Source organism: Artibeus jamaicensis, unplaced genomic scaffold, assembly GCF_021234435.1.
Source record: "Artibeus jamaicensis isolate MK-2021 breed Jamaican fruit bat unplaced genomic scaffold, CSHL_Jam_final contig_233, whole genome shotgun sequence".
In the NCBI taxonomy this organism is placed as follows: domain Eukaryota; kingdom Metazoa; phylum Chordata; class Mammalia; order Chiroptera; family Phyllostomidae; genus Artibeus; species Artibeus jamaicensis.
Window position 1 is genome coordinate 39,307,749 of NW_026521486.1, and position 24,622 is coordinate 39,332,370.

Consider the following 24,622-nt stretch of genomic DNA (forward strand, 5'->3'; position numbering starts at 1 on the left):
CTAATCTGTGACCAAAATCAACCAGTTCTGTGAGCCTCCTGATCATCAGTGTTTTGAACTGTTCATTTGATAGGTTGGCTATCTCTTGGTTGCTTAAAAGTATTGGCTCTGGGGCTTTGATTTGTTCTTCTGTTTGAGCCATATTTTTTTTGTCAGGTCATGCCTGTTATGTATGAGGGGCAGAGCGTTAGGTGTTCACCAGGACAGGGCAACCCAGTATCTGGGTTGTGATACTGTATGTGGGGGCAGGGTCAGAGAGGGAACAATGGCGCTTGCTCTGCTCTCTCTCAGATTTCAGTCCACTCTGCTTCTTCCCACAAGCAAATTGGGCCCTTCTGGTGCTTGTTCCTTGGTGGGTAGGCTTGTGTATGTTGTGTGGGTCTCTCCGATAAACTCTTTTGTGAGGCTGGGAGTCTCTCCTGGCACCTTTTTAAGTGGTGCTTTTAGGCTTTATTTCCTGGTGCTGGGGCTCTGGGTTGTGTGGTCTGTCTCACTGCCTGTTTTTGCCTAGTTTATCTGCGTGCAAATGTGTGACCATGGAAAGCCAACCACCTTGCACTCTCTGTTCATTTCCTCCCTGCACCTGGGATCTGCTAGCCTCGTGCTTGCCTGTGCTCCTGGGTCTGGCATCCACCACCTTTTCCTGCTGCAATCCTTCTCAGCTGGCCACCAACTCCGCCCCTTCTACTGGTCTGGTTGAATGGTTGTCGGACTTCCGTACAGTTCATTTTTCTGTCTGTTCTGGTTGTGTTTTTGTTTCTAAATCTTTGTTGTCCTTAATTTTGGTTGTGTGAGGAGGTACAGTGTTCCCACTTATGCCTCCATCTTTGCCTCCATCTTGGCCAGAAGCGGGTCTTGTTTTCGTATCCATTTACTGACCCTATGTCTTTAATTAGAGCTTTTTGCCATTTACATTTAAAGTGATTATTAATAGATATTGCCATTTTATTTTTATTTTTTAAAATTTATTATTATTTTTAAAGATTTTATTTATTAATTTATCTTTAGAGGGGAAGGGAAGGAGAGAGGGAGAGAAATATCAATGTATGGTTGCCTCTGGTGTATCCTCTGCTGGGAACTGACCTGCAACCCAGTCATGTGCCCTCACTGGGAATCGAACTGCAATCCTCTGGTTTGCAGGCCCACACTTAGTCTACTGAGCTACACCAGCCAGGGCTGTTTAGAGTTATTTCAACTCTTTTCCTCTTTTTTTCTCACGATTTTATTTATTTATTTTCTAGAGAGAGGTGAAGGGAGGGGGATCATCAGGCAGAGAAACGTTAATGTGAGAGGGAAGCATTGATTGGCTGTCTCTTGTACACACACCAACGGGGGACCAGATCCGCCACCCAGGCCTGTGTCCTGACTGAGAACTGAACTGGCCGCCTTTGGTTTGCAGAATGACGCAAAACAGAGCTACACTGGTCAGGGTTTTTCTGGTTTTTTTCTTCTTCTTCTTCTATTTCTTAAAGTAAACCCTCTAACATTTACTGCAGTACTGGTTTGTGGTAACAACCTACTTTAGCTTTTTTTTTGTCTGGGAAGCTCTTTATTTCAGTTTTAATTTAATTTTATTTAAAAATTTAAAAAAAATTTTATTTATTTATTTTTGGAGAGGGAAAGGGAGGGAGAAATAGAGAGTGAAAAACATCAATGTGTGGTTGCCTCTCACATGGCCCGCACTGGGGACCTGGCCTGCAACCCAGGCATTTGCCCTGACTTGGAATTGAACTTGCGACCCTTTAATTCAGAGCCCAGGCTCAATCCACTGAGCTACGCCAGCCAGAGCTTCAGTTTTAATTTTTAATGATAGTCTTGTTGGGTAATGTAGGCTTGTTTATAGGTTCTTGCTTTTCAGCAACTTGAATATTTCACACCACTCCCTTATGTTCTGAAATGTTTCTGTTGAGAAATCAGATGACAGTCTTATTGGTGCTCCCTTATGTATAACTATCTGCTTTTCTCTGGGCTTTTAGGAGTCTCTCCTTGTCTTTAAGTCTTCTCATTTTAATTATGATGTGTCTTGTTGTGGGCCTCTTTGGGTCCAACTTGCTTGGGACTCTTGGAACTTTCTGGGTTTTGTGTGTCTGTTTTCATCAGCAGATTTTGGGAAGTTTTTGGTCATTATTTCTCCAGTAGGTTCTTGATACCCTGCTCACTCTCTTGTCCCTCTGGTATTCCCATTATGCAGATGTTGTTGCACTTCATATTGTCCAAGGGTTTCTTAAGCTCTCTTCATTAAAAAAAATTTTTTTTACCTGTTTTGCTCTGTTAGGTGTTTTTTTCCTACCTAGTCTTCCAAATCACTTATTTGATCCTCTGCTTCATCTAATTTCCTACTCCTGATTCCTTCCAGTGTGTTATTTCATTCTTTATTTTTGACTGGTCCTTTTTATGGTTTCTATGTTATTTTTCAAGCTGTTGAGTATTCTTATAATTATTACTCTAAACTCTATATCTGTTAAATTGCTTGCCTAATTTTCATTTGGTTCTTCTTTGGAAAATTCTTCGTTTCTTTCATTTGTGGTCTGTTTTTGTCATTGTTGTTGTTTTCTTCCCATTTTGGCTGCTTCTTTGTATTTGGTTCTATTTGTTATGTAGATCTGTAAGTACTCTGGTGCAGTCCAAGTCAGTTGTTGCCTGTGACTGGCCCTGAGAAACCTGTTTGGAGCTATCAGCAATCCACAGCTTGTGGCTTCCTCTGCTGGAGTTGGGTGCATGCAGAAAGAACCAAACTGAGCACCCACAGCAGCTTTTACTAGCACTGGGCTCAGGGGAGGGTCAGCTTAAGTCTCAGAGTCCCAGAGATCTGCCCTTGCTGTTAGGCTTAATGATTGGAATAGCCTTCACCTGTACTCAGCAGCGTGACTTAAGTCCCACTGTGCATCTCTCCCTTTATATTCATCAAGATTTTCTTTTCCTTTTTTTAAAGGCTTTATTTATTTATTTTTAGAGAGAGGGGAAGGGAGGGAGGAAGAGAGAGAGAGAAACATGAATGTGTGTGTGCCTCTCATGTGGCCCCCACTGGGGACCTGGCCCAACTGAGGCATATGCCCTGACTGGGAATTGAAATGGCAACCCCTTGGTTCACAGCCTGTTCTCAATCCACTAAGCTACACCAGCCAGGGCAAGATTTTCTTTGTATATTTAGATGCTTCTGTGTTGAGTGCATAAATGTTTACAAGGGCTATATCATCTTCTTGGATTGATTCCTTTGTCATTATGGAGTGTCCTTCTTTGTTTGTAATTATAGCCTTTATTTTGAAGTCTGTTTTGTCTGTTATTAGTATTGCTACCCCAGCTTTTTAAAAATTTATCTTTGCATGAACTATCTTTTTCTATCCCTTTACTTTAGTCTGTGTGTGTCTTGTTCTGAGGTGGGTCTCTTGTAGACAGCATATATATAGGAATGTATTTTTACTGATTTTTCTATTTTAGAATGAGAGGAGGGGAGCGAGAGAGGGAAAGAAACATTGATGTGAGAGAGAAACATTCATTGGTTGCCTCTCATTTGTGCCCTGATCAGGGATCAAACCTGCAATCTAGGTATGTGCCTTGACTAGATATTGAACCTGTAGCCTCTTTTGGTGCATGGACAATGTTCCAACCAACTGAGCCAGGGGGTTCTTGTTTTCCTATCCATTCACCTACCCTATGTCTTTTGATTGGGGCTTTTAAGCCATTTACATTTAAAATGGTTATTGATAGGTACATAAATCATTGCCTTTAAAAAAATAATAACTGTGTTCCTTTTTTTTCCTTCTTCATAAAGAAGACACTTAACCTTTTCTTGTTCTTCTGGTTTTGTGGCAGTGAACTCCTTTAGCTTTTTGAAAGTCTTTATTTCTCCTCCAAATTTAAGTGATATCTTGGCTGGATTGCTTTTCACTGTTTTGAGTATCTCATGCTAATTGCTTTAGCCTGAAATATTTCTGTTGAGAAATAAGCTTGTCAGTCTTATGGGCACTCCCTGTAGGTAACTGTCTTTCTTTCTGCTGTTCAGATTCTCTTTTTGTCTTTAACTTTTGCCAGTTTAGTTACGATGTGTCTTAGTATAGGCCTTTTTGGGGCTCATCTTGTTAAGGACTGACTCTATTCTCCTTGGACTATGTGTCTTTTTTGTTTGTTTGTTTGTTTGTTTGTTTTGTTTTACCAGGTCAGAGTTTTCAGTTGTTATTTCTTCAAATAACATTCTCAATCCCTGGCTCTTTCTTCTCTCTTTCTGGTCCCCCTGTTATGTGGATGTTATTACTCTTCATTGTGTCCCAGTGGTCTCTTAATAACTACCCATATTTTTTTTTATCTTTTTTCTTTTTGCTGCTCAGGTTGGGTGTTTTCTGCTATCTTGTCTCTCAAATCACTGATTTCATCTTCTATTGTTTATTTTTTCTTATCTTTTCTTCATTTCAGATAATATATTCTTCCTTTTGACCATTTTTTTTCCCTATGAATTCTGTCCTTTTCATGCTGTTGAAATTCTCACTAATTTCCTTGAGTGTACTTATAACCATTGTTTTGAACTCCATATCTGGTAGGTGGCTTGCCTCAGTTTCATTTATTTATTGTTCTGGACACTTCTTCTGTTCTCTCATTTGGGACACTTCTTTGTCTCCCCATTTTGGCTGCTACTCTGTTTTTATGATCAGGTGTCTTGTGGGACCCCGTGGTACACTCTCCGGAATCACCTGACCTGGGTGCTCCAGGAATGCCTTTTGTGTTGTAATTGAGTCTTGATTGCTGTTGACCTATTGGTGCATGGGGTCGACCCTCAGGCCGGCTGACTGTGAGGATCAACCCGGACCCCAGTGTCTGAGCTGCTGTGCAGAAACTGATCACACAAAGCAGAATTTGCTTCAGTGGGGTCTGGTGCCTGCCGAGATCTCCCTTTGGATGTGCTGCTTGTGGAGCTAATTGTATCTGGCTCTGGTGTTGTCTGAGGCCAGCCACTGGGTGTGTTATTTCTGGGGCCTCTTTCGAAGGACTGGTGCAGTCAATGTCAGATGCTGCTTGCGACTAGCCCTGGGCAACCTGTTTGGAGCTACCCACAATTTGTGCAACCCACAATTTGTGACAGTGTCTGCTGGGCCTGGGTGTCCACCAGTAGGGCCAGTCTGTCTTTTACCAGTACTCCAAGGCCAGGGGCAGGTCAGCAAAAGGCCCCACAGCATCCTGACTTTCCTCTGCCTTCTGGCTTCCTGTTAGGCTCAGTCACTGAAAGAGCTTCTGGTGCTGTCTGAGTTGCATGAGGTAGGTAGGTTCCCAGTGAATCAATAGGTAGGCATGTGTGTTTTTCACTAGATTGATACAGATTCAAACTTGGAGCCTGCTGGGTCTGAGGCCACTCAGCAAAATCCCAGAGTTCCCCAGGGATAGCTTCCGCTTGCCATTGCCCTCAGGCTTTTGTGTTGGCTTCTCAGGGAGTTGTCAGGGGAGGCCAGCAGAATTTATCAGGCCCAAACAGACTGAGATTTGGCTGTGTGAAGGGATGGTTCTGTGCTGCCTGGGAGTGTGAGGGAAAAATGGCCCCTGGCCCGGAGCAACACAAGTCAGTTTGTTTTGGGTTTTGGCCATACCTCCTGGAGATCCTGAGCTTGGCAGGGCAGTGCTGCCAGGGGTGGGTAGTGGATCTTCCATGAGGGGGTGGCGCAGGTTGGTCTGCTGGGTAGGTGGAGGGACTGGCCCTCGCCCCAGAGCCACACAACCTAACCTCTGACACCCCCAAGACCACCAGGACCTCTACAGCCCAGGGCAGGTAGCAAGGAGTCGAGAGGGTGGGCTATTGCGTTACTCCAGGTTAAGGTACTGGGGAGGGAATTGCTTCCCCCAAGAAAGATGGCTTCTGTGTCTGCAGTTTCAGAGAGGTACTCAGCACAGGGACCCTGGCAGCTATCCCTTCAGCTCTCACTGATAGCCACAGATCCCAGTCTCTCTTCATAGGACTCTGTTCTGCTCTGAGCTGCCCTTCCTTCTCTGGAGCCAAGGTGCGTGACTACAACTGAGATTTTGTGTGTTGTCCTTTTAAGGGGGTGTCTAGGTTTCTAGCCAACTTCTGTCTCCCAGGCAGACAGCACTGTTGCTGATCTTCACAGCCAGATGTTATGTGGGCGCCTCTTCCTGGCTCTGGTGCTCTGGGCTGGAGAGCCTGGCGTGAGGAGGCCTCGGCTCCTCCGGGGGAGCCTTTGCAGCTCAGCTCTCCCTGCTGCTTCTCCGCTGCTTCCGGTGGGAGTGGGCGGCCCTTTTTGCATCTCAGTCCTTCCTACCAGTCAGTTTCCATATGGCTTTTTCTGTAAATCCTTGGTGGTTAGACTTCTGCTCAGCTTGTCTTTAGTTGGTTATTTAGGTTGATTGTTTTATATTTTAGTGGTCCTGGGAGGAGATGAGTGTAGCTTTCACCTACTCTGCCGCCATCTTGGATCTCTTATATTTCTTAAATTGGATTTTTAAACATTTCCTTTTGTTTTGAAGCTCCTAGCTGCACAATATTGACTTCAATAGAGGCACAGAGTCAGGGCAAATAGCTGTAATATAACAGAGATGTAATTTTTGATTACCTGTGGAGTGAGAGGCAAAGGAGTATGAGCTCCCTGTCCAGAGGTACTTACAAACTCTATGTAAATGTGGCATCTAATGTCAGCCTTGTCACTTAACACCACCTTGGTTTATTTACCTTTAAATGGACATAAAGATGGCAGCCTTAATTTATCTCAGAAGCTTCTTGAGAGGAGCGAATGAAAGAATGCATGCAAAGTACATCATGTACTGCCTACATGGCACAGAATAAATCATATCGTTAGATTTTATTATTACCATTATTGCTGATAGTGGTAAGAACCATAGTATTTGCAAGCAAGTTTGTTGTAAACGGTGCAAGGTTTTTAAAGCACTATGAACTCCCAAGCTATGATTGCTAATGTCTTTGAGAAGTTCAGGATAAATGTTTTTATGTCTGTCGCTGAAGGACATGTCTCTTAGCATCAGTATCCCAGCCTGAAGTTTTGCATCACAGTGCATTTATACAAACTCCTCTTGGTGTCTAGAGAACAAACCAGTTGAAAAAAGTCCATTTTGAAAACTAGTTCGTTTTCTCAGGGGGTCTAGCCTGTTCCAATACTCCATTAATATATGGATTATAAGCCTTCAGAAAGAAGTTAAGCTTCTTATCCAATGAAGTGTTTTGACTGATCTTGGTGTTTAAACCCACAGGGAGGTCACAGAGCAAAGCAACAGTTGTGTCTGTTTTGACTACAGAATGAAAGCCCAGTGATGTGCTTTTCCATTCGGAGTATGTTTAGTTTCTAAAAACAATATTTCAGTTCATGTGGATTTAAGATCACTGTAATGCTTGTATGTGGAGTCTTTGATAAAATGGAGCAAATACATACAAGCTTATGGTACTTGTTTCAATGACATAAAACTGCCGGAGTACTATATATGACTAATCTCTGCATTTCTAAGTATTATAATACTTTACATTCTATTTCGTGACCACTTTAAGCAAAAGTCCCTTTGTGGGTTTTCCTGTGTCTAAGTTGCAAGCCTCCAGGTGCTCTAGGCTCTGGGTGTTTCGGCTGAGAGGAGGAGCAGGGCAAAGAGGATGGAGAGAAAGTGGACTGGCGGAATTACAGAATGACATTTCAGCTCATGTTTTTTTCTAATTTACTCTTTAAAATAGATTTTATTTACTTATTTGAGAGGGGAGAAGGAGAAAAAGATGAGAACCATAGACATGGGAGTGAAACATTCATTAGGTGGCTCCCCTTTGCATCTTGACCAGGGACTGAACCTGCAACCCAGCCATGTCCCCCAACCTGGAATCCTTTGATTTGCCAGAGGGCCCCCAACCGAGCCACACAGTCAGGGTTATTATTTATCAGTAAGTTTAAATCCTGGAGGGGTACAGCATTACATGGATTCTGTGTCCAATGGCCTCAGCAGGAAGGTTGCGTTGGAATTTAGCGTGAACCACGCCACTGTTTCCATGAGCACGAGTTACCGTTCCCCAGATTACTCTGGTTTTATTTGGTTTACCACCAGGAGTCACTGTGTTGTTCATCGCTTTGTACACATAAGCACATCTCTTTCCTAGACAGAATTCCGTTTCATCTCGAGCATAAATACCTTTGATTTTAAGAAGAGCTGTGTGTGCTCCCTCTGGTTCCACAGACCCCGTTTATAGCCAGCAAACATGGCCTTGGACCACAGCCTTCCAGATATATTTGTTGTTGCAGAAGTTCTGTTCCTGGCAGGCAGCACAGGGTTCAAGATGGTGAAAAAGCTCAGCTCATTTTTTTAAGCTGAGGGCTCCTCCAGCTTTAGCCTCCATGAGCAGAGTTGAAGCGCCTACCCCAGTGGGTTTTTATGGTCAGCTCCCCGTAGGATTGTATGGCCTTGAAGCTGGGGGCAGCTGGCTCCCATTCAGCAGCCGAGGGCAGGTTAGAGTTTGGGTTCTTAATTTCAGAGTTGGGGTCATGAGGGAGGCCAAGATGATTATTGGGAAGTCAGGAGCAGGTGCCAGTAATGAACATGGGAAAGTGTGGGAAATCACCAAGGCCATGGCTGACAGGAAGCGGGAAGAGGTCTCTGGGGGCAACTTTTCCCCAAATGTGTTTCAAGACGCACTAGCTCCACGGGATGTTTACTTGTACATAAAATATGATGGAAAGGTGTCCTGGAACACACTGCATTCGAAGTTAAGCGAGTTTTTCTACTTAGGGCTTTTTAAAGCCTCTACTGTGCCCATTGGCGTCCTGGACACAGAGGGTCAGGCTGTAAATTTGGCAGGTCACAAAGATGTCGTATAGAATTGTGGCTGGTGGGGGTGGGGGTGGGGGAGGCAGGCGGGACAGATGAAGGATCCTGTTGCTAGAGTGGTGTTTCACGGCACACGGTTTGGGGAAAAAGCCCTAGGGCACGTGGCATGGGCGTTTTGGTGACCTGCTCCAGATCCTGCGTGGTCCTGAAAGAACCATCAGGCACCCCAGAAGTGTTCTCCAGGCCCTTTTTCTCCCTCTAGCCTAAGCACTTAGCTGATATTTGTTACTGCTGTTAATAAAGTGAAGGATATTAGTCCTTATAGAATGGACAAGTGATTTAACATGTAATTCCTGAGCCCCCAAATAAACTAAAAGACTGGGTCAGAGCCTCTGTACCATGGGCCCTTCCTCAGACAAATAGGCTTTTTCTCCCCTCCCTTGAAATGGGATTGAAAAATGAGGCAATGGAGTGTTTATGGGTGGTGGAGCCTGGTGAATGTGAGGGAAGACTGTTCATTCTGACAGTCTCATGGGCTCCTGAAACTTAAAGCACAGAAATCTGTGCTTGTATTCTTACTTAAAGTGACAGGCACTTGTTTCCATGTCACATTAGGCAGCAGCCAAAACAAGGATCATCCATTCTTCCTGTAAGTTCCTCCTTCCTCAGCCATCCCTCTTCCTATTGTCTGTCTCCTCAGGGCGTCCCACAGCCATTCCTCCTCTCCACCCTCACCCCTGGCCATGGTGCAGGGTCTTACCCTACTCATGGGCTGGTGCAGCTGTTTCCTAACCATGGTTAGCAAGGGGCGGGGGCAGCAGGGGTTCCAGATATCTGTGGAATTGCGCGGCTCTTTCCCCCTTTAAACTGTGAATTACATGAGGGTGAGGCTTATGTCTTATTTGTCCTCCTGTCCTCAGTAATTAGCAGAGCACGTGGCACTTCTAATTAGGGAGCTATCAGTCAATACATTTAAGTAGGAACAAAAAGAAGAAACAAAGAGTGGAATAAATTAGACATTTGGTAGGTTTTATTACTCTCCACAGTTGATTTGCTAGATATTCTCAGTGCCCACAGAACAGTTTGTACTTTGGAGGCATAAAGACAAGAGCTATTAAAACTAAACACTGAGTTTGTGTAAGTGGTCATAAACATATTTAATTGTGCTTTTCAGAAAATGATTCGTTGTCCAAACAGCAGTTGTGATTAATATCAACTAAATGTCAAATGAAGAAAAAATGCAGAAAACATTTATGGGTTCAGGACACACAGTTACAATCATGGTACAGAGTAAACGATGTGATGAAATCATCTGGGGTTAAAATTATCTTCAGTAAATTCTCCAAATATCAGACATCATTTCATCATTACTAACAGTGTTGTTATCTTTAGTGAGTAAGAGAGCTATCATTGCCGTACCAGGCCATACACTTGTAAGTAATTAATTATGGTATTAATTTGCAAAAGAGTCATTATTTGCTCAAAATTTACCCAAAATGATCTATTGGGAATCCCTGAAAGTGGAGGGATTGGGTGGTAGACAAAATGTCAGGTACTGAGAAAGTAAGGCAGGTAGTCAATCCAAATTTAGATACTAGTGGGGAAAATATATAAGCAGACAGGAGGCAAAGAGTAATGGACCTCGGGAGTCTGGAAGGAAGACAGACTAGGTATCTGGTCCCCTGACCCACTGTACTGCTGTTGTCATACAAATAACAATGGTAGCAAATTGTTCTGTAGCATCTGCCTTGGGCCTGCTGCTACAGTAGTGCTCTCACTGGCATCAGTTCAATCATAATCTTCACAACACCCTTATGTGGGAGGGTACTGTTATGAATCCTATGGATGCTTATTTATAGATGAGGAAGTTGAAGTGTAGTCAAAGTAAGTCAACGCCCAGCTAGTAAATGGAGAAGCCAGGATTTATATGATAGATATATGACTGAGGCACCCTGAAAAATGTTTGAAGTGCAGTAAGGGTATATTTGGGGCTTCATAGTAGACAATAACTTGTGCAGTTGGCATGGAAACAGCCGGGGCGCATGCTTCTGGGATCCAGGAAAGCTGTGTAGGTGTGCATGGGCATAAAGCACCTGAGCTGCCCTTTGATCCAGATGATCCTATGGGGAAATCGAACATTAGTTATCAGGTCCATCTACACAGTAAGGTACTTAGAGATCTTTGTGGTTATTCATGACTATCAAATCTTAAAACTGTAGTGAATCTTAGGCTCTGACAAAAAGTGTGATAGCTTCAAACTTGGCAGTCACTTGATTGTCTAGATGGGCAGTTTCTGAAGGACCTTTCTCATGACCAGCATGGTAGTAACTTGGGTGTTTGGATAAACCCAGAAATGGATGTTATAAATTAGAAAGAATGTATCAGATGAAGCACAGCAGGCTATGAACCTTCTGCAACTCAAGAAGTTGTCAACCAGAACCACCCTTTGCGAGGAAGCAAAAAGGAGCACATGTCATTGATTGTGGTTTTTCTTTGCACTGCCCCCCCTTCCGCTCTAGTCATGGCTGCAGTTACAGAGTAATTTTTGTGCTTTAAATAGCAAGAGCTTTCTGTGATCTTGACCAACATTCTTAGTTGATTATAGCCAAAACGGGAACCTGCGTCCATGCATGGTTGGGGATGGGCTAGCTACCTCCACCTCCTTTCCGAACACAGAGATTCTGAAGGGACTTTCATCTCTAAAGTGACACCAAACCATCACCCAGCAGACCATACCACCCAAGCCATGCCCAGCAGCAACCCAATGTCATTATGGAGTGTGCACTTTCAACACTTCCTGTGCAGGAACTCGTGGTACCTAACAAGGGGTGACCCTGAAAGTGAGGAGCAGGGATTCAGACCCCTGAGTCTACATTCCTAGTGTCGTCTCCAACATGACAGGCTCTCTGGCCACCTGTGAGCGCCAACTCAAAACTCGACTTTTGACAAGCTTCATGAAAGGCGTTTCAGTTCAGTTTACCTAATGGAATTCTTTTGTCCTTTGTTTTTAATTTTTTGTTGTTGTTCAGTTACAGTTGTCCCCGGGTTTCCCACATTGCTCTCCCCTGCCTTGCCCACCCTCCCCCACAGTCAGTCCTCCCCCGCCCCCTGCCCCCTGTTGTCTGAACCACAAACAATAGCATTTTTTCTTTATTACATCTTCACGCAAGGGTATGTTTCATTGATTTTCGAGAGAGGGGAAGGGAGGGAGAGAGACAGAGAAACATTATGTGAGAGACAGCGATCAGCTGCCCTCTGTTGGCACCCTAGCCGAGGATCAAAGCTGGGGATCAAGCGAACAACCTGTCGACGCACAGGATGCTGCTCCAGCCAGCTGAACCACCTGGCCAGGGCTCTTGGTGTTTGGGGTTTTGTTTTGTTTTTAACTTATTGATTTTAGAGAGAGAGAGGAAGGGAGAGAGAAGGCAGAGAAAGAGAGAGAGAGAAACATCAGTTTGTCGTTCCACTTATTTATGCATTCATCGGTTGCTTCTTACCTGTGTTCTGACTGAGACCAAACCCTCAACCTTGGCATATTGGGACAGTACTCTAACTAACCGAGCTACCTGGCCAGGGCTAAATATTTCTAGCTTTAAGACAAAACTTATTTTTGTGTATTTGGAGCCTGTACATTTGTTTTATCTCCTTTTATACATACATTGCTACATTTGCTTAAGAACAGTATAATAATTGCCTTTTTACACATTTTTTTGCTGTCATACAGCTGTGGAACTTTAAAAATATTGAATATTCATACTTGTCTGCCTTTAAGACTTATTTTGAATTCACATTGCTTTTGAACTTTAAGGCCTTCCAGCAACCAGCTTTTCTTGCCAGTATAACATTCTATAATTTTAGGTAGCCTCAAGTAATGCATCTAAAACATTGGCAGCCTTTATTTAGTGCTTTTCAGTTAGTAATGCTAGTAACTGTAAAGACAATTATGGATTATAACAAACAGAAACATTTTAGTCAGTTGCAGAAATTTTTGGCTGCTGCCATTTTTATCAGGAGAAACATGGATTCACAACTCCCAAGGTTTAGGAATCTGGTTTATAAGGAAGATCACTTGAATACAACTTTTTTTCCTAGATATTTATAGTTTGTACAGAAATAACGTTGAATGTTTTGAAATTCAGATTAGAATGGAAATGTTTTAAATTTGTGTACTAAAATAGTTACACATTTCCTTATTGTTGGACTTTGGAAAATATCTCTCATGAGATGGAAGCTAAGAAAGTGGGTGAAGGGGAACTTGCCTAAGGCCTCTAGAATTCATTTGTTCAACAATTATTTATTGAGCATCTACTTTGTGATAAGTGATGCCCCTGAGGTACATCAGAAAACAAAGATCATTGTTTTCCCAGAGCTTACATTGTAACGAGAGGAGACAGTCAATAAACAACAAACAAAATATCATGTAGTTTGTTAGGAGGTGACATGTGCTTGGGAAAAAATAAACCATAAAACACACTGTAGTTGTCGGGCTAGCTCATATTGACAACAGCTAGAACAAAGGCCCTAATGCACTTGGCCTGTTTGAGGAAGAGCAAGGAAACCAGTGGGACCGCGTGGAGTGAGCAAAGGGGTGCAGTGCCAGCTCGGAGGTCTGTGGTGTGGGGACTAGGACCAGATAGTACGGAGCCTGTACCATATCATACTCAGAGATTTCACTCTGAGTATAACATGGAGCCATTGGAGAATTTTATAAAAAGGATTTCTCCAGTCCAGTTGAAAATACAGACAGTAGTGGAGACAGGAGCAGGAGCAGGGAGACCAGGTGGAGGGTCTGGGTGAAATCTACTTAAGGATTATGGTTATTTAAATGAAAATCGTAGCAATGAAGGTGGTGGTGGTAGATTGTAGAGTCAACAGAATTTCTTTTTTTAAAAAATTGATTTGAGAGAGAAACATCAATTTACTGTTCCACTTATTTATGTATTCATGGGTTGATTCTTATATGTGCCCTTACTGGGGAGTGAATCTGCAACCTTGTCATTTCAGGACACTGTCTAACCAGTTAAGCTACCCAGCTTGGGCTTACACAAAAAACCTTGACAAATAGGATATGGAGGGTGAGAGAAAAGGAGAGGACTGGAGGATGCTCCCAGTCTCATTGCCCTAAGCCCAGAGGAAGTTGCCATTGACTTGATGGAGGAGACCATAAAGGCTGTTAGTTCTTGAGTGAGAGTTGGCAGATGAGAGAGTCACATGTAGGTATGTTGACTGTGAGCTCATACACATACTAGTAAAGATGCTAAGTAGACAATTGAACGTAGTAATATTTCTTGACTTTTTTTCATTAAGCAAGAGATATTGTTATAATTATAGATGTCTTTAAATTATATTAAAATGCATAGTAAAAATTACTATCTTGACTGTTTTAAGTGTATAGTTCATTGGCATTGAGTGCATTTGCATTGTTGGGGTACCATGACCACCATCACCCCATCTTACAGTTGAAACTCTTGCGGAGGTGAAACTCGGCCCGTTAAACAATGACTTCCCATTCTCACGGCCCCTCAGTCCCTGGCAGCCACCATTTTGCTTTCTGTCTCTGACTTTGACTACTCTGTGTTCTTCATATAAGTGGAATTATACAGTATTTGTGTTCTTTAATTGGTTTCTTTCATTTAGCATAATAGTCTAGAGGTCAACTATGTTGTAGTATTCATCAGAAAATCACTCCTTTTTGAGGCTGAATGATATTCCATTGTTTGTACGTGCCTCTTGAGAGGGAGACTGTGCAAAGCGCCCGACCTTCAGAAGCGCCGAAGTCATGCAAGAGCGGCAAAGACTGAGTAACTGACAGATTGTAGTGCAGCAAGAGACAAAATGAAAACTAAATGCAACATGATATCTTGGATAGGATCCTGAAACAGAAAAAAGGATGATTATGGAAAAGTTGGTGAAATCCAAATGAAATCTGTGGTTTAGTGCTGTACCAATATTACATACTTAGTATTGATAAATGTGCCATGGCTTCGTAAGATGCTAAGATTAGGAACTGGGTGTAACTCTTCTGTAAATCTAAAATTATTTCAAAATACAGTTGTTTTGTTTTTTAAGGTCTCTCTTTACTGCTGGACAATGTACTCTGGAAAAGATTGTCTCCCCTAAAAAAGTACTTCTGCCCTCTTAAATCCAAGAGATCCTTTTGCCCAGAGGGGTAGAGCCCATTGAGATCTTTTGAACCAGAGACTTGGTGCAGTTGGGAGACAGATGCTATGGATGGATGAGGCAGTATAGACCTGGCCATGGCAAGGCCATAAAAGATGTGATCTGAGGTCTTGGGTACCAATGGCAAGAGATTAGACCTGAAGAATCAGAGAACTGAGTGGACCTTGCTTTGGAATGGATGGCCCAAAAGTAAGTCCAACCTTAAAATGTAAAAGAGCCATTCAAGGATGATTTGGCAAAACACAACAGCCCAACACAAAGTGTTGGAGACAAAGTCACCTTAAAGCCATCAGAGGTATTATCTGCCACTCATAAGCATCCTCCAAAAGAAGACATAAATGAAAGACCATGGGAACAATGTCTTCTGTTGGAATAGGAAGCCTTATACAGTCGAAGATGATTCTGGATGAATTGAGAATATCTGAGAAGCCCCTGAAGTTATCATATGTCTAGATATTCCTTATAGGAAATAAGATTCAGAAGGCTTAAGTGAGTATCCTGAAGACAGAGGGGTTCAAAATGGTTAGGGCTAGTGTATAAAAAAGCTTACTAATCATTCAGAGAGAACAAAGAGTATTCAAATCAGATCCCTCCTGCATGCTAATATAATGTGACTAGTTATATCTGTGCCCTAGATAACAGTTTAATCATTCCTTCTGGTTCTCTTTGGTAAATTGGAACCCAAAAGTGTCTATAGTTAATAAAAATTTTCTTGAATGGATGGACCATCTGGTTACAATTTCTGTTTCAATTATCTGTTATGCAACTGGCATCCAAATAAGGACCTTCTCCAAATATGAGTAGGCTGAGTCAGTTATAAACAAGCAAAAAGGAGTTTTACTTTTTATTGCTAGTATCCAAGATGTTAGAAGATAAAGTATTTAATGAAATGGTGCTGCTGTTAGGTAAACTTCATTATCTTGTGTGGGCAGGTGACTTTCTTGTCAAGAAAATGGCAAGATAGGAAATATTTTTGGTCTTTCTTGTATAGGACAAGATAGGAAATATTTTTGGCTTTGCAGCCACATGTGGTCTCTGTTGCATATTCGTCATTGTTTTAAATTTTTTTTTAAAGACTGTGTTTTCTAGAGCCATCCTGTTGAGGGCCACGTTGCAAATAAACATCCTGCTCACCAGTCAGTACACCAGGGGTTGGAAAAACCACGCTAGGCAAACAACTTGCATCAAGGTCAGAACTGAAATATGTTAGTGTAGATGATTTAGCCCAAGAAGGGCAGATGGATGATGGTTATGATGAAGAGTATGGCTGTCCCATTTTTAGATGAAGATAAGAGTAGTGGATGAGTTAGAAAACTAAATGACTGAAGGTGGAATTCTTGTGGATTAACACAGTTGTGATTTCTTCCATGAACTCTGGTGTCATGTAGCTTTTGTGCTGAAAGCAGATAACAGCATTATACAAAAGACTTGAAACAAAGGGTTTATAATGAGAAGAAACTAAAAGGTGATGTTCAGTGTGAAACTTTTCAAGTTCTTTTTGAAGAAGCATGAGCATTCTGCAAGGGAGATACAGTGAGTGCATCAGCTGCCCAGCAACAAACCAGATCTCTAGGGGGACAACATCAATCAGATATGTAAGTGGCTTGAGCAGTGGATCGAAGATCATAGCTCTTGACTTGCAAAACTGGCCTCTTTATAATCAATCATTCTTACTGTTTCTCTTCCAACATCAGATAGATTGTCCAATTATCAGTAAAACTTTTCTTTTTTACTAAAATTGTGCTGCAGAACTAATAGGTAAATAGTATAATAATTTATGTTTGGATTTTTTTCCCATTAGAAAGCTAAATAATCTCAAGTATAATGAATATAATATTATTAACGATTGAGAATAGAAAATGTCATTATTTAATACTTCAACAGCTAGAGAATAAATAATCTGACCAAATGGGTAGAAGGATAGCTTTTGATTTTTTTACAGAAGAAAATGAACATGATCTCTTAAAATAAAACTAAAGTCTAAAATTTTAAAAAATAACATGTTTTCTGTCTTTTACCATATTTTCACACCTTGTGATAGTTTGGAGACCGATGTTAAATAGTAATCTCCTTAAGTTTCTGGCTATGGATTTATTGTATGAGCAAAAGATTTCATATTTATGAGTTTAATGGATTTATAAGAAAATGGAATTTATAGTTCATCTCTTACTGCAGGCTTTTCAGCACATTCATGTGAGATAGTCTCCAACAAATATGACACTTACAAAACTCATTGTTACCTCAAAATTTGTTAACTACAAATTAAGTACCTACTTTTCAATTTAAATGATTTAACACGTTTTGTTTCTAAATAGGCTAATTTTAGAGTACTTTCATCTTTTAACACTAAAAGTGACTATCTGGTTTTTGAGATTCAATTTAATTTGTTTTCTTATTTAACCCATTAGCTGCTTACTTTTCACATCGTTTCGTTGCTATAAATTGTCTCTAAAGCTACATTCTCAGTTTCACAGAGTCTCACTTTTCTTTTTTCCGCCACATTACTGTTTCTGCCTCTGCTTTCCAGTTGGGCCGTGGTTTTTCCCTGTCTCTGCGCCAGGCCAGCCTTCACGAGACCCCAGCAGGTGGCCTGCGGGGTTACCACCACATTCTTGGGATCACTGTGGAACACACATCCTCCAGCCCCTCAAAGGCTAACTAAACTAACCAGCTGGATGATATGCTGCTGATTTCAGGGATATATTTTGCCTACTTCACATAGTTTTTCTGAGAAGGTAGATAAAACACACATTTAAGCATTTGAGCTTTTATTTCTTTTGTTCACAATTTTAGTAATATGCTGTGAAATGAGTTCCCCCAAATTGCTCATTCAAGGCCTTTGTCACATTTGGCTAAAGAACGCTTAATCCAGCTGGCAGCCTGCTTCAGTGGGACGTCTGATGGAAACTTAGTGTGTGTGTTTCAGGCTTGGGTTTCTCGGAACTTCTCCAACAATGCTTGGATCTCCTAATATCTTCTAAAATCTGTTTTACCAAGATAAATTTCAAAGGAAGCAGAAACAAGAAAGCAGTAGTGAGGTTTTTAATCAATACTATTTAACAATCAATTGAAATAAAAAGGTTTTTTTCTTGTTCAATAGAGAGTTCATTGGGTTTTATTAGCTTTTCTTGTTTCGATTAATAATGCTTTTTATCCCTAATAGTTTTCTTTTTGTAGATACTTGGATTCTGTAAAAATGAAACTCTGTTTCATAACCAATCACAGTTTCTTAAATGGCATACTTTTATTTAGTGATGGTCAGTTCCCCGGTAGAAATTTATTCTCTCCTAAGCAGTGTCCAATAATATGACCATGTCAACTAGAAGAAAGGGAAATTTAATATGACTATAAAGATAAAACATTGCCATATGATTTCTTTACAAGTCTCTTTAAGTTCAGTATTTAACTTCTAAAAACATATCTATTTTTATGCATTCTCATGATGTATTTCAGTGTTTTAAAGTATATTTGGGAGTTTTGAGTTGTAAATACGAGACAGTATCATCTATATAATCTCACCATCCCTTTTTGGAGGAGAAAACATGGGTATTTATGCTATATGCTAATTTGGAGTCTGAGTAAGCTGGTGAGTCAGAGGGGTGTGTGTTGAGTAAGCTGTCGGTTTCTAATGGAGCCATTCTCACTGTTCTCCTCATAGATCAGCTGTCAGGTTGGTGCTTTTCTGCTCTGTTCTTTTGAGTCGGACTGGACTCTGGAAAGGAATGCTTTCACCAGATTAGTGCTGGGGCCCTCTGGTCCTCCTCTTAGTCTGCTTCGTCTGCATCATGGCAGCTGCATTATGCCCTTCTCGTGGCCCTGCAAGGGAAGGGGGGGGTGCGCACACGTGTGCACAGCAGTCTCTGTCAGTATGCATTATGAGGTTTCTCAAGCACCTGGAATGAGATCTTTCTCCGGAAAACTCGAATTTTTCAAGGCCAGCACACATGGGAAAAGTGTTTCTATGCTTAGTCTTATAACTGGGATTGTTTTTGTCGTATGGGGTCAGAAGAAATTTAAGCCATGAGACATAGTTATGATCTGCCTCTGCATTTACCTGCCCTTGCTTTTTGAACTCTTTCAGGCAGCAGTACCTGTCCAAAGATCACCATAGTTCCACTCTCTGTGAAAAGCAGCACAAGCACGCTCATTGATCAGAATGTATCTGATGAAGAGGCTCAGGGAATAAATGGAAAAACTCCAGCAAAACACTCAGCTGCAAGTCCAAAGCCACAAGGTATGCTGATCAGGGTTCTTTGAACAGGTTGGGTACTTTGTTCATTAGTGAAGGCGACCCAGAAGAATGATGACCACTAAGGAAGAGTTTTAACTTATAAATGGGAGGCGCTGGGTGCACTTATTTTTTCAGGCGAAAAGTCATTCCGTGAGCCTTCTCACACAGTTGGGTATTTGCTGTGGGCCTAAAACACTTTATACATTTGTCTGTCATGGTTCTTTGCATGCTTCAGGAATTGTGTACATGTCCCCTTCACGGGCCTGTGGTCTGTTCATGCATTATGCCCGACTTAGTGCAGGGCCTAACTTACCATTTGCATAATAAGTGAGTAGCAGAGGAATGTGTTTAGAAGTGCTGTCAACAGTCGTTACAATTTGCTAGATGTCAGAGGATCTGTGGAACAGACCCTTCTGAAACAGTACTTAACGCGCTTAGTGAGAAGGTGATTTTACAATGTTAAGGAACCTGGGCTTGAAAAGCCTTCTTGGTAAAGTCATCCATAGAAATGAAATATAAATAGTTCAAGAATGGAGTAGCTGACAAGTGGTAAAACAGTTACAATGGTGAACTTGTTCAGTGACCATTTCTGTTTATAAATAAATTTCTACTGAACTGGGTATTGATTTTGAGAAGCACAAAATTATAACTTTGATGATGTAATATAAAGGTAAATTCCACTGTGGTCTAATGTATAATTTCTTTCTAATAGATTTTTATTTACACTGAACGATCAACATTCAGCCAAGAAACAAACTGGGCATTTGTAAAATTACTATTCTTTGGAAAAATCTATTTCTATGTGGTTTATTTTGTATTTACTTTGGTCTCTTTCATGTTCTTGCAAAGAAAAAAAGTGTTACAGAGAATGCATTGTGAAAGAGCTGATGGTATTCTTTAAAGTTCTTATGTTTTAAGGACTTCTGAAAGAGGCCCTTAAGTAGGATTTAAAATAGAGTCTCCCAAATTATGGAATATGTTTCTTTTGTTTTCACTACTCTTCCTATTGGTGGTGGTATGCAGTATGGCTATAAAGCAAGTTAAAAAATTGGTGATTCAAATGAATAGCCTGCTTATAACCATTTCTTTTGGCTATACTCATCCTTGCAACATTGACATGAATATGAACATAAAATTTTTTTTTAAGATTTTATTTATTTATCTTTAGAGGGGAAGGGGAGAAGGAAAGAGGGAGAGAAACATCAATGTATGGTTGCCTTTTGTGCATCCCCTGCTGGGGACTGGCCTGCAGGGAACCGGCCTGCAACCCAAGCACGTGCCCTGACTGGGAATCGAACCGCGATCGTGTGGTTCGCAGGCCTGTGCTCAATCCACTGAGCTACACCAGCCAGGTTGAACATAAAAATTTTTGACCATGATTTAATTAAACCATTTATTTGCAAAGTATAAAATTCCATCTTGCTTACTGAACCTGAGCTGACAAAGATTAAATGGGGTAAGAATATAAAAAGTGACTATAATTTAATTTTATATAATTGCCCAGATCAAAGCAAAAATTTCATTATTTATAAAGCCTTTTTTGGAAGCATCGTTGCATTACTTCATTGTTTTTCATGGTTCACTGAGATAAATTATAGCAGTGTCCTTCCTGAGCTACTGTGTGCTGAAATAGTCATATCCTTTAGGGAGACAACATTTAACCTTGTTTTTGCTATTTGTAGTTATATGAAAGTCAAGGTGTTACTACTTAAATACATATACTATATGATCTCACCTGTAAGTGGAATCTAATCAACAAAACAAACAAGCAAGCAAAATACAACCAGAGGCACTGAAATAAAGAACAAACTGACAATAGCCAGAAGGGAGGTAAGGGGAGAGAAGAGAAAGGATTGTCAAGGAACAGTATAAAGGACGTACAAAGGACCCATGGACAAAGCCGAAGGGGGGAGGGTTGAGGGTGGGGTGGAAGAAAGTGGTGGCAGGAAAATGGAAGCAATTGTACCTGAATAACAATTTAAAAAAAAGAAACAATAAAATGTATGTAAGCAAGACAGAAGATTGAGACGATTAAAAAAATACATATATACATACATACATACATACATATTTACTTCCTACCTCAAATGAGTGTTAATATATACAATGTTATCTAACTCCAGATACAGTCATGTGCTGCGTAAGATGTGGATACATTCTGAGAAATGCATCATTAGGTGATGTCATTGTTTTGCACACATTATAGAACATTACACAAACCTAGACGGTCTAGCCCACTGCACACCCAGGCCTATTGCTTCTAGGCTGAGGCCTGTACAGCAAGCATGTTACTGTACAAAGCAGCACAAGAGTAAATCAGGCACAAGGGAAAATGATAGTGAAGAGACATGGCAAACAGGAGCCTGCAGCATAACATGACACACTGGTCTTTTCTTCTGCTGTTGTTGTTCTATGGCATACTGTTTTACAGCAATCTTTTTATGAGTAAGAAGAGTGTAACTCAACATAATGATAAAAAGTATCATAAGTATATAAACCAGTAACAGTTGTTATATTATTAACAGTGGTTTATATTACCTTACATTATAATAAAGTTATTTATTGTAATACCAAGCATTATGTACTATACATAATTGCATGTGCTGTGCTTCATACAACCCACAGTGCAGGTTTGTTTACACCAAGCATCACCTAGGATGGCTACAGTCACTAGACAATGTGAATTTTTCAGCTCCATTATCATCTTTTTTAAACAAAGATTTTGTTTATTTTTTAGAGAAAGGGAAAGGAAGACAGAAGGAGAGAGAGGGAAACATCAATATGCAAGAGAAACATCAGTTGGTTGCCTCTTGCATATGCCACCACCAGGAATCAAACTGGCAGCCTCTGAGTTTGCGGGGTGATGGCCCCACCCACTGGGCCACACCAGTCAGGGCACCATTATAATCTTAAAAGGAACCACAGTCGTATATTTGGTCCTTCATTGACCAAAATGTTGTTACACTGTTAATGACTGTACTCAGTAAACTACATAAAGTCTTTATACTTCTTTTTAAAAATATTCTCACTTTCTTTGGCTGTTCCCAGCACACGCCCCCACCACCAAGTTAAAATTTTAACCCCACCCTCAACTCTGACATTTCGTGTTTCCCCATCCCTACTTTTCCCCCTCATTCATTACAATCTGACCTGCTCCAGAGGTGCAGGAGTTTACTCCGTGGGAGTTTACTCATGCACGGTGAATGTTCCCCTGCCTTTTGCAGTATTGCGTGCTCGTGCCTAAGACACTGCACAGTAGGTCTTCAGCAGTGATGCTTGCTGAATGGATGCCTGCCTCATCACGTTTCTTCCACTTTCTCTGCTTCTGCTGTTTTTTGTTTACAGCCTAGAATGTGTGTCAGATAGAGACCAACATCCCTGAAGCGAGGATGTATCTTAGTATTGTGAGACCAGCTGCCAGCTAGACTGGGCACTGCTTATTGACTTACTGATCAGTAATCAGTGTTCTCCACCCTTTCCATTTCTCCAAATCCTTTAGGACATCTGGGTGACCAAGGCTCAGAAAAGAAAGGGATGCTAATGAGCACTTCTGTGCAGATGAAAGGATTATCACATTTGTTACCAAGCCGGGTGTGATCCAGCTGCCTGCTGCCAAACACAAGCATAAAACAGATTGGTGGGGAAGGAAAAAGGTCTTCATTAAAATGTAGCCCAATTTGGAGAAGCGGGCAACTCCATGACTCTCTAGGCCAGTCTCTTCCACAACACACAGAAAGAACCCCCAGCCACCCCCAGAACCAGAGCCCGTGTCCAGAAACCCGCTCCATCTTTATCCGTCTTTCTGGGGCCCAAGGTTTTAGGCAAATGCACTCCAGCTTCAGGCTTCTTTCTGGGAGTGTGCGCTTATGGGGCCACCATTGCCTCACTGCAGTTTCTTTCCTCTCCTGCAGCTGGTGCCACTGCCAGGCCACTGCAGCAGGCTGTGGATGGAGCCCTGTGCCCAAGGCTGCTTGTGCCCCTGGGGCTGGTGAGCTTTCTGGACCAAGTGTCTGTGCGCTGATCTCAGAATGAGACAGGGCACAGTCCGGAACCTGTGCCAATGTCCTGCGGGCCACCATCAGGGCACAAGGCCCAGTATGGGACTCACCTTTGGTATGAGCCAAACCCTGACTGGGCAAGTGAGGGGCAGCAGAAGGGGCTAAAAAAAAAAACCCACCCCATCTCTGCCCTTCCTCCGTTGAAATCTTTGGCCCCCAAAGTTCCATGAGTTCCCGGAGCTTTCGCTTCCCAGCCAATCCAGGCTTGGCTGGCAGGTCTGCACCTCCCCCTGACCTCTGAGCAGGGCTTTCACCTTCACCCATCAGCCTGCGATTATGGTTTGTTTTACTCTCTACCTGTGGTTTTGTTTCTTGCAATCCCTCCTTCGGAGGATCCAAGGCTTGCAGCCCAGGCTGCAGGGATCCCTTCTGTCTCCCCAGCGATCTGGCCGGATCCTTTGTGTCACACTGACACCTGTGGTTTCACTATGTTGCAAATCCCTTACAAGTTATGAATGATGATGAGGCTGCTGAGGCTTCCAGATCCATTATGCCAATTTAACTTAATTAAAGACTCTTAGTATAGATCAGAGGTTCTCACTTGGGGACAATCCCCCCATTGGTATTGTCTGGAGACTTTTTTGTTTGATACCGCTTGTGGGAGTTGCTGCTGGCCTCTACTAAACAGGCTGGCTGCTGCTCAGGGGGCTACAAGGCACACCAGTCCCCACACTTCTGCCCCATAGAATTATTCAACTTGAAATGTCAATAGTTTGTGAAACTCTCATCCAGATCCTAAAAACAGCTCGAAATTAAGTCTTGCTTGTTTGTTTCTCCTGTGGAATGCTAATAAGATCATAGCTATAATTTATTTTGGTGATTTTCAAAAGTAGAAACAATATTGAATAGCTTTATTGCTGGTGTCTGCAGTCTATGTAGCAGTGTGTCTGGAACAACATCAGGTTTATGTTTATTAATTACCAATAAGCAAATGTTTTTAAAGAATTGCAGTTTTTAAAAGGATAAAAGGCAAAATTTTACATTTGAGATTAGATAAGCTTGCATTTGAATCTAATCTGGAGCCTGTAGATTTAAAAATGGACTCTGCCAATAGTGAGGGCTTGTTTTCCCCCAGCCTTGGAAAACACCCTAAGGCCTTGGAAAACAATGGTTTATTCAATTCATACCGATCCTACCAGTCAAGCAAATAAATTACAGAATAACTTCAAATGTAAGTCTTTCCTCTGGCTCACCACTTTCAACATTGGCCTATTTCCTGCTGTGTTAGACATGACTCAAAAAAACTCTTAGAAATTAAAGCTCATAGTTCATTTTCTCTTAAGAATTTTGATCCACAATATTCTCCATACTTAATTATTTTTATAAAACCCATATATTGTCACTTCCCCATCATTAAACCTAAATGTTCGAGAATATTTCATGACCTTAGAAAGCCACATTA

General features: G+C 41.6%; 1 protein-coding gene and 1 pseudogene across 2 annotated transcripts in view; one reads left to right on the plus strand and one right to left on the minus strand.

Moving 5' to 3' along the window:
* FGD4 (FYVE, RhoGEF and PH domain containing 4) overlaps nucleotides 1-24,622 on the plus strand; it is a 217,521-nt gene that overhangs the window by 134,093 nt on the left and 58,806 nt on the right. For both annotated transcript variants that reach the window (XM_053661567.1, XM_053661568.1), the window contains one exon: nucleotides 19,013-19,165. In XM_053661567.1, the coding sequence (XP_053517542.1) occupies nucleotides 19,013-19,165 (153 nt within the window). The remainder of the gene's footprint in view (nucleotides 1-19,012; nucleotides 19,166-24,622) is intronic.
* On the minus strand, nucleotides 7,829-8,415 carry LOC119045115 (60S ribosomal protein L35a-like; annotated as a pseudogene).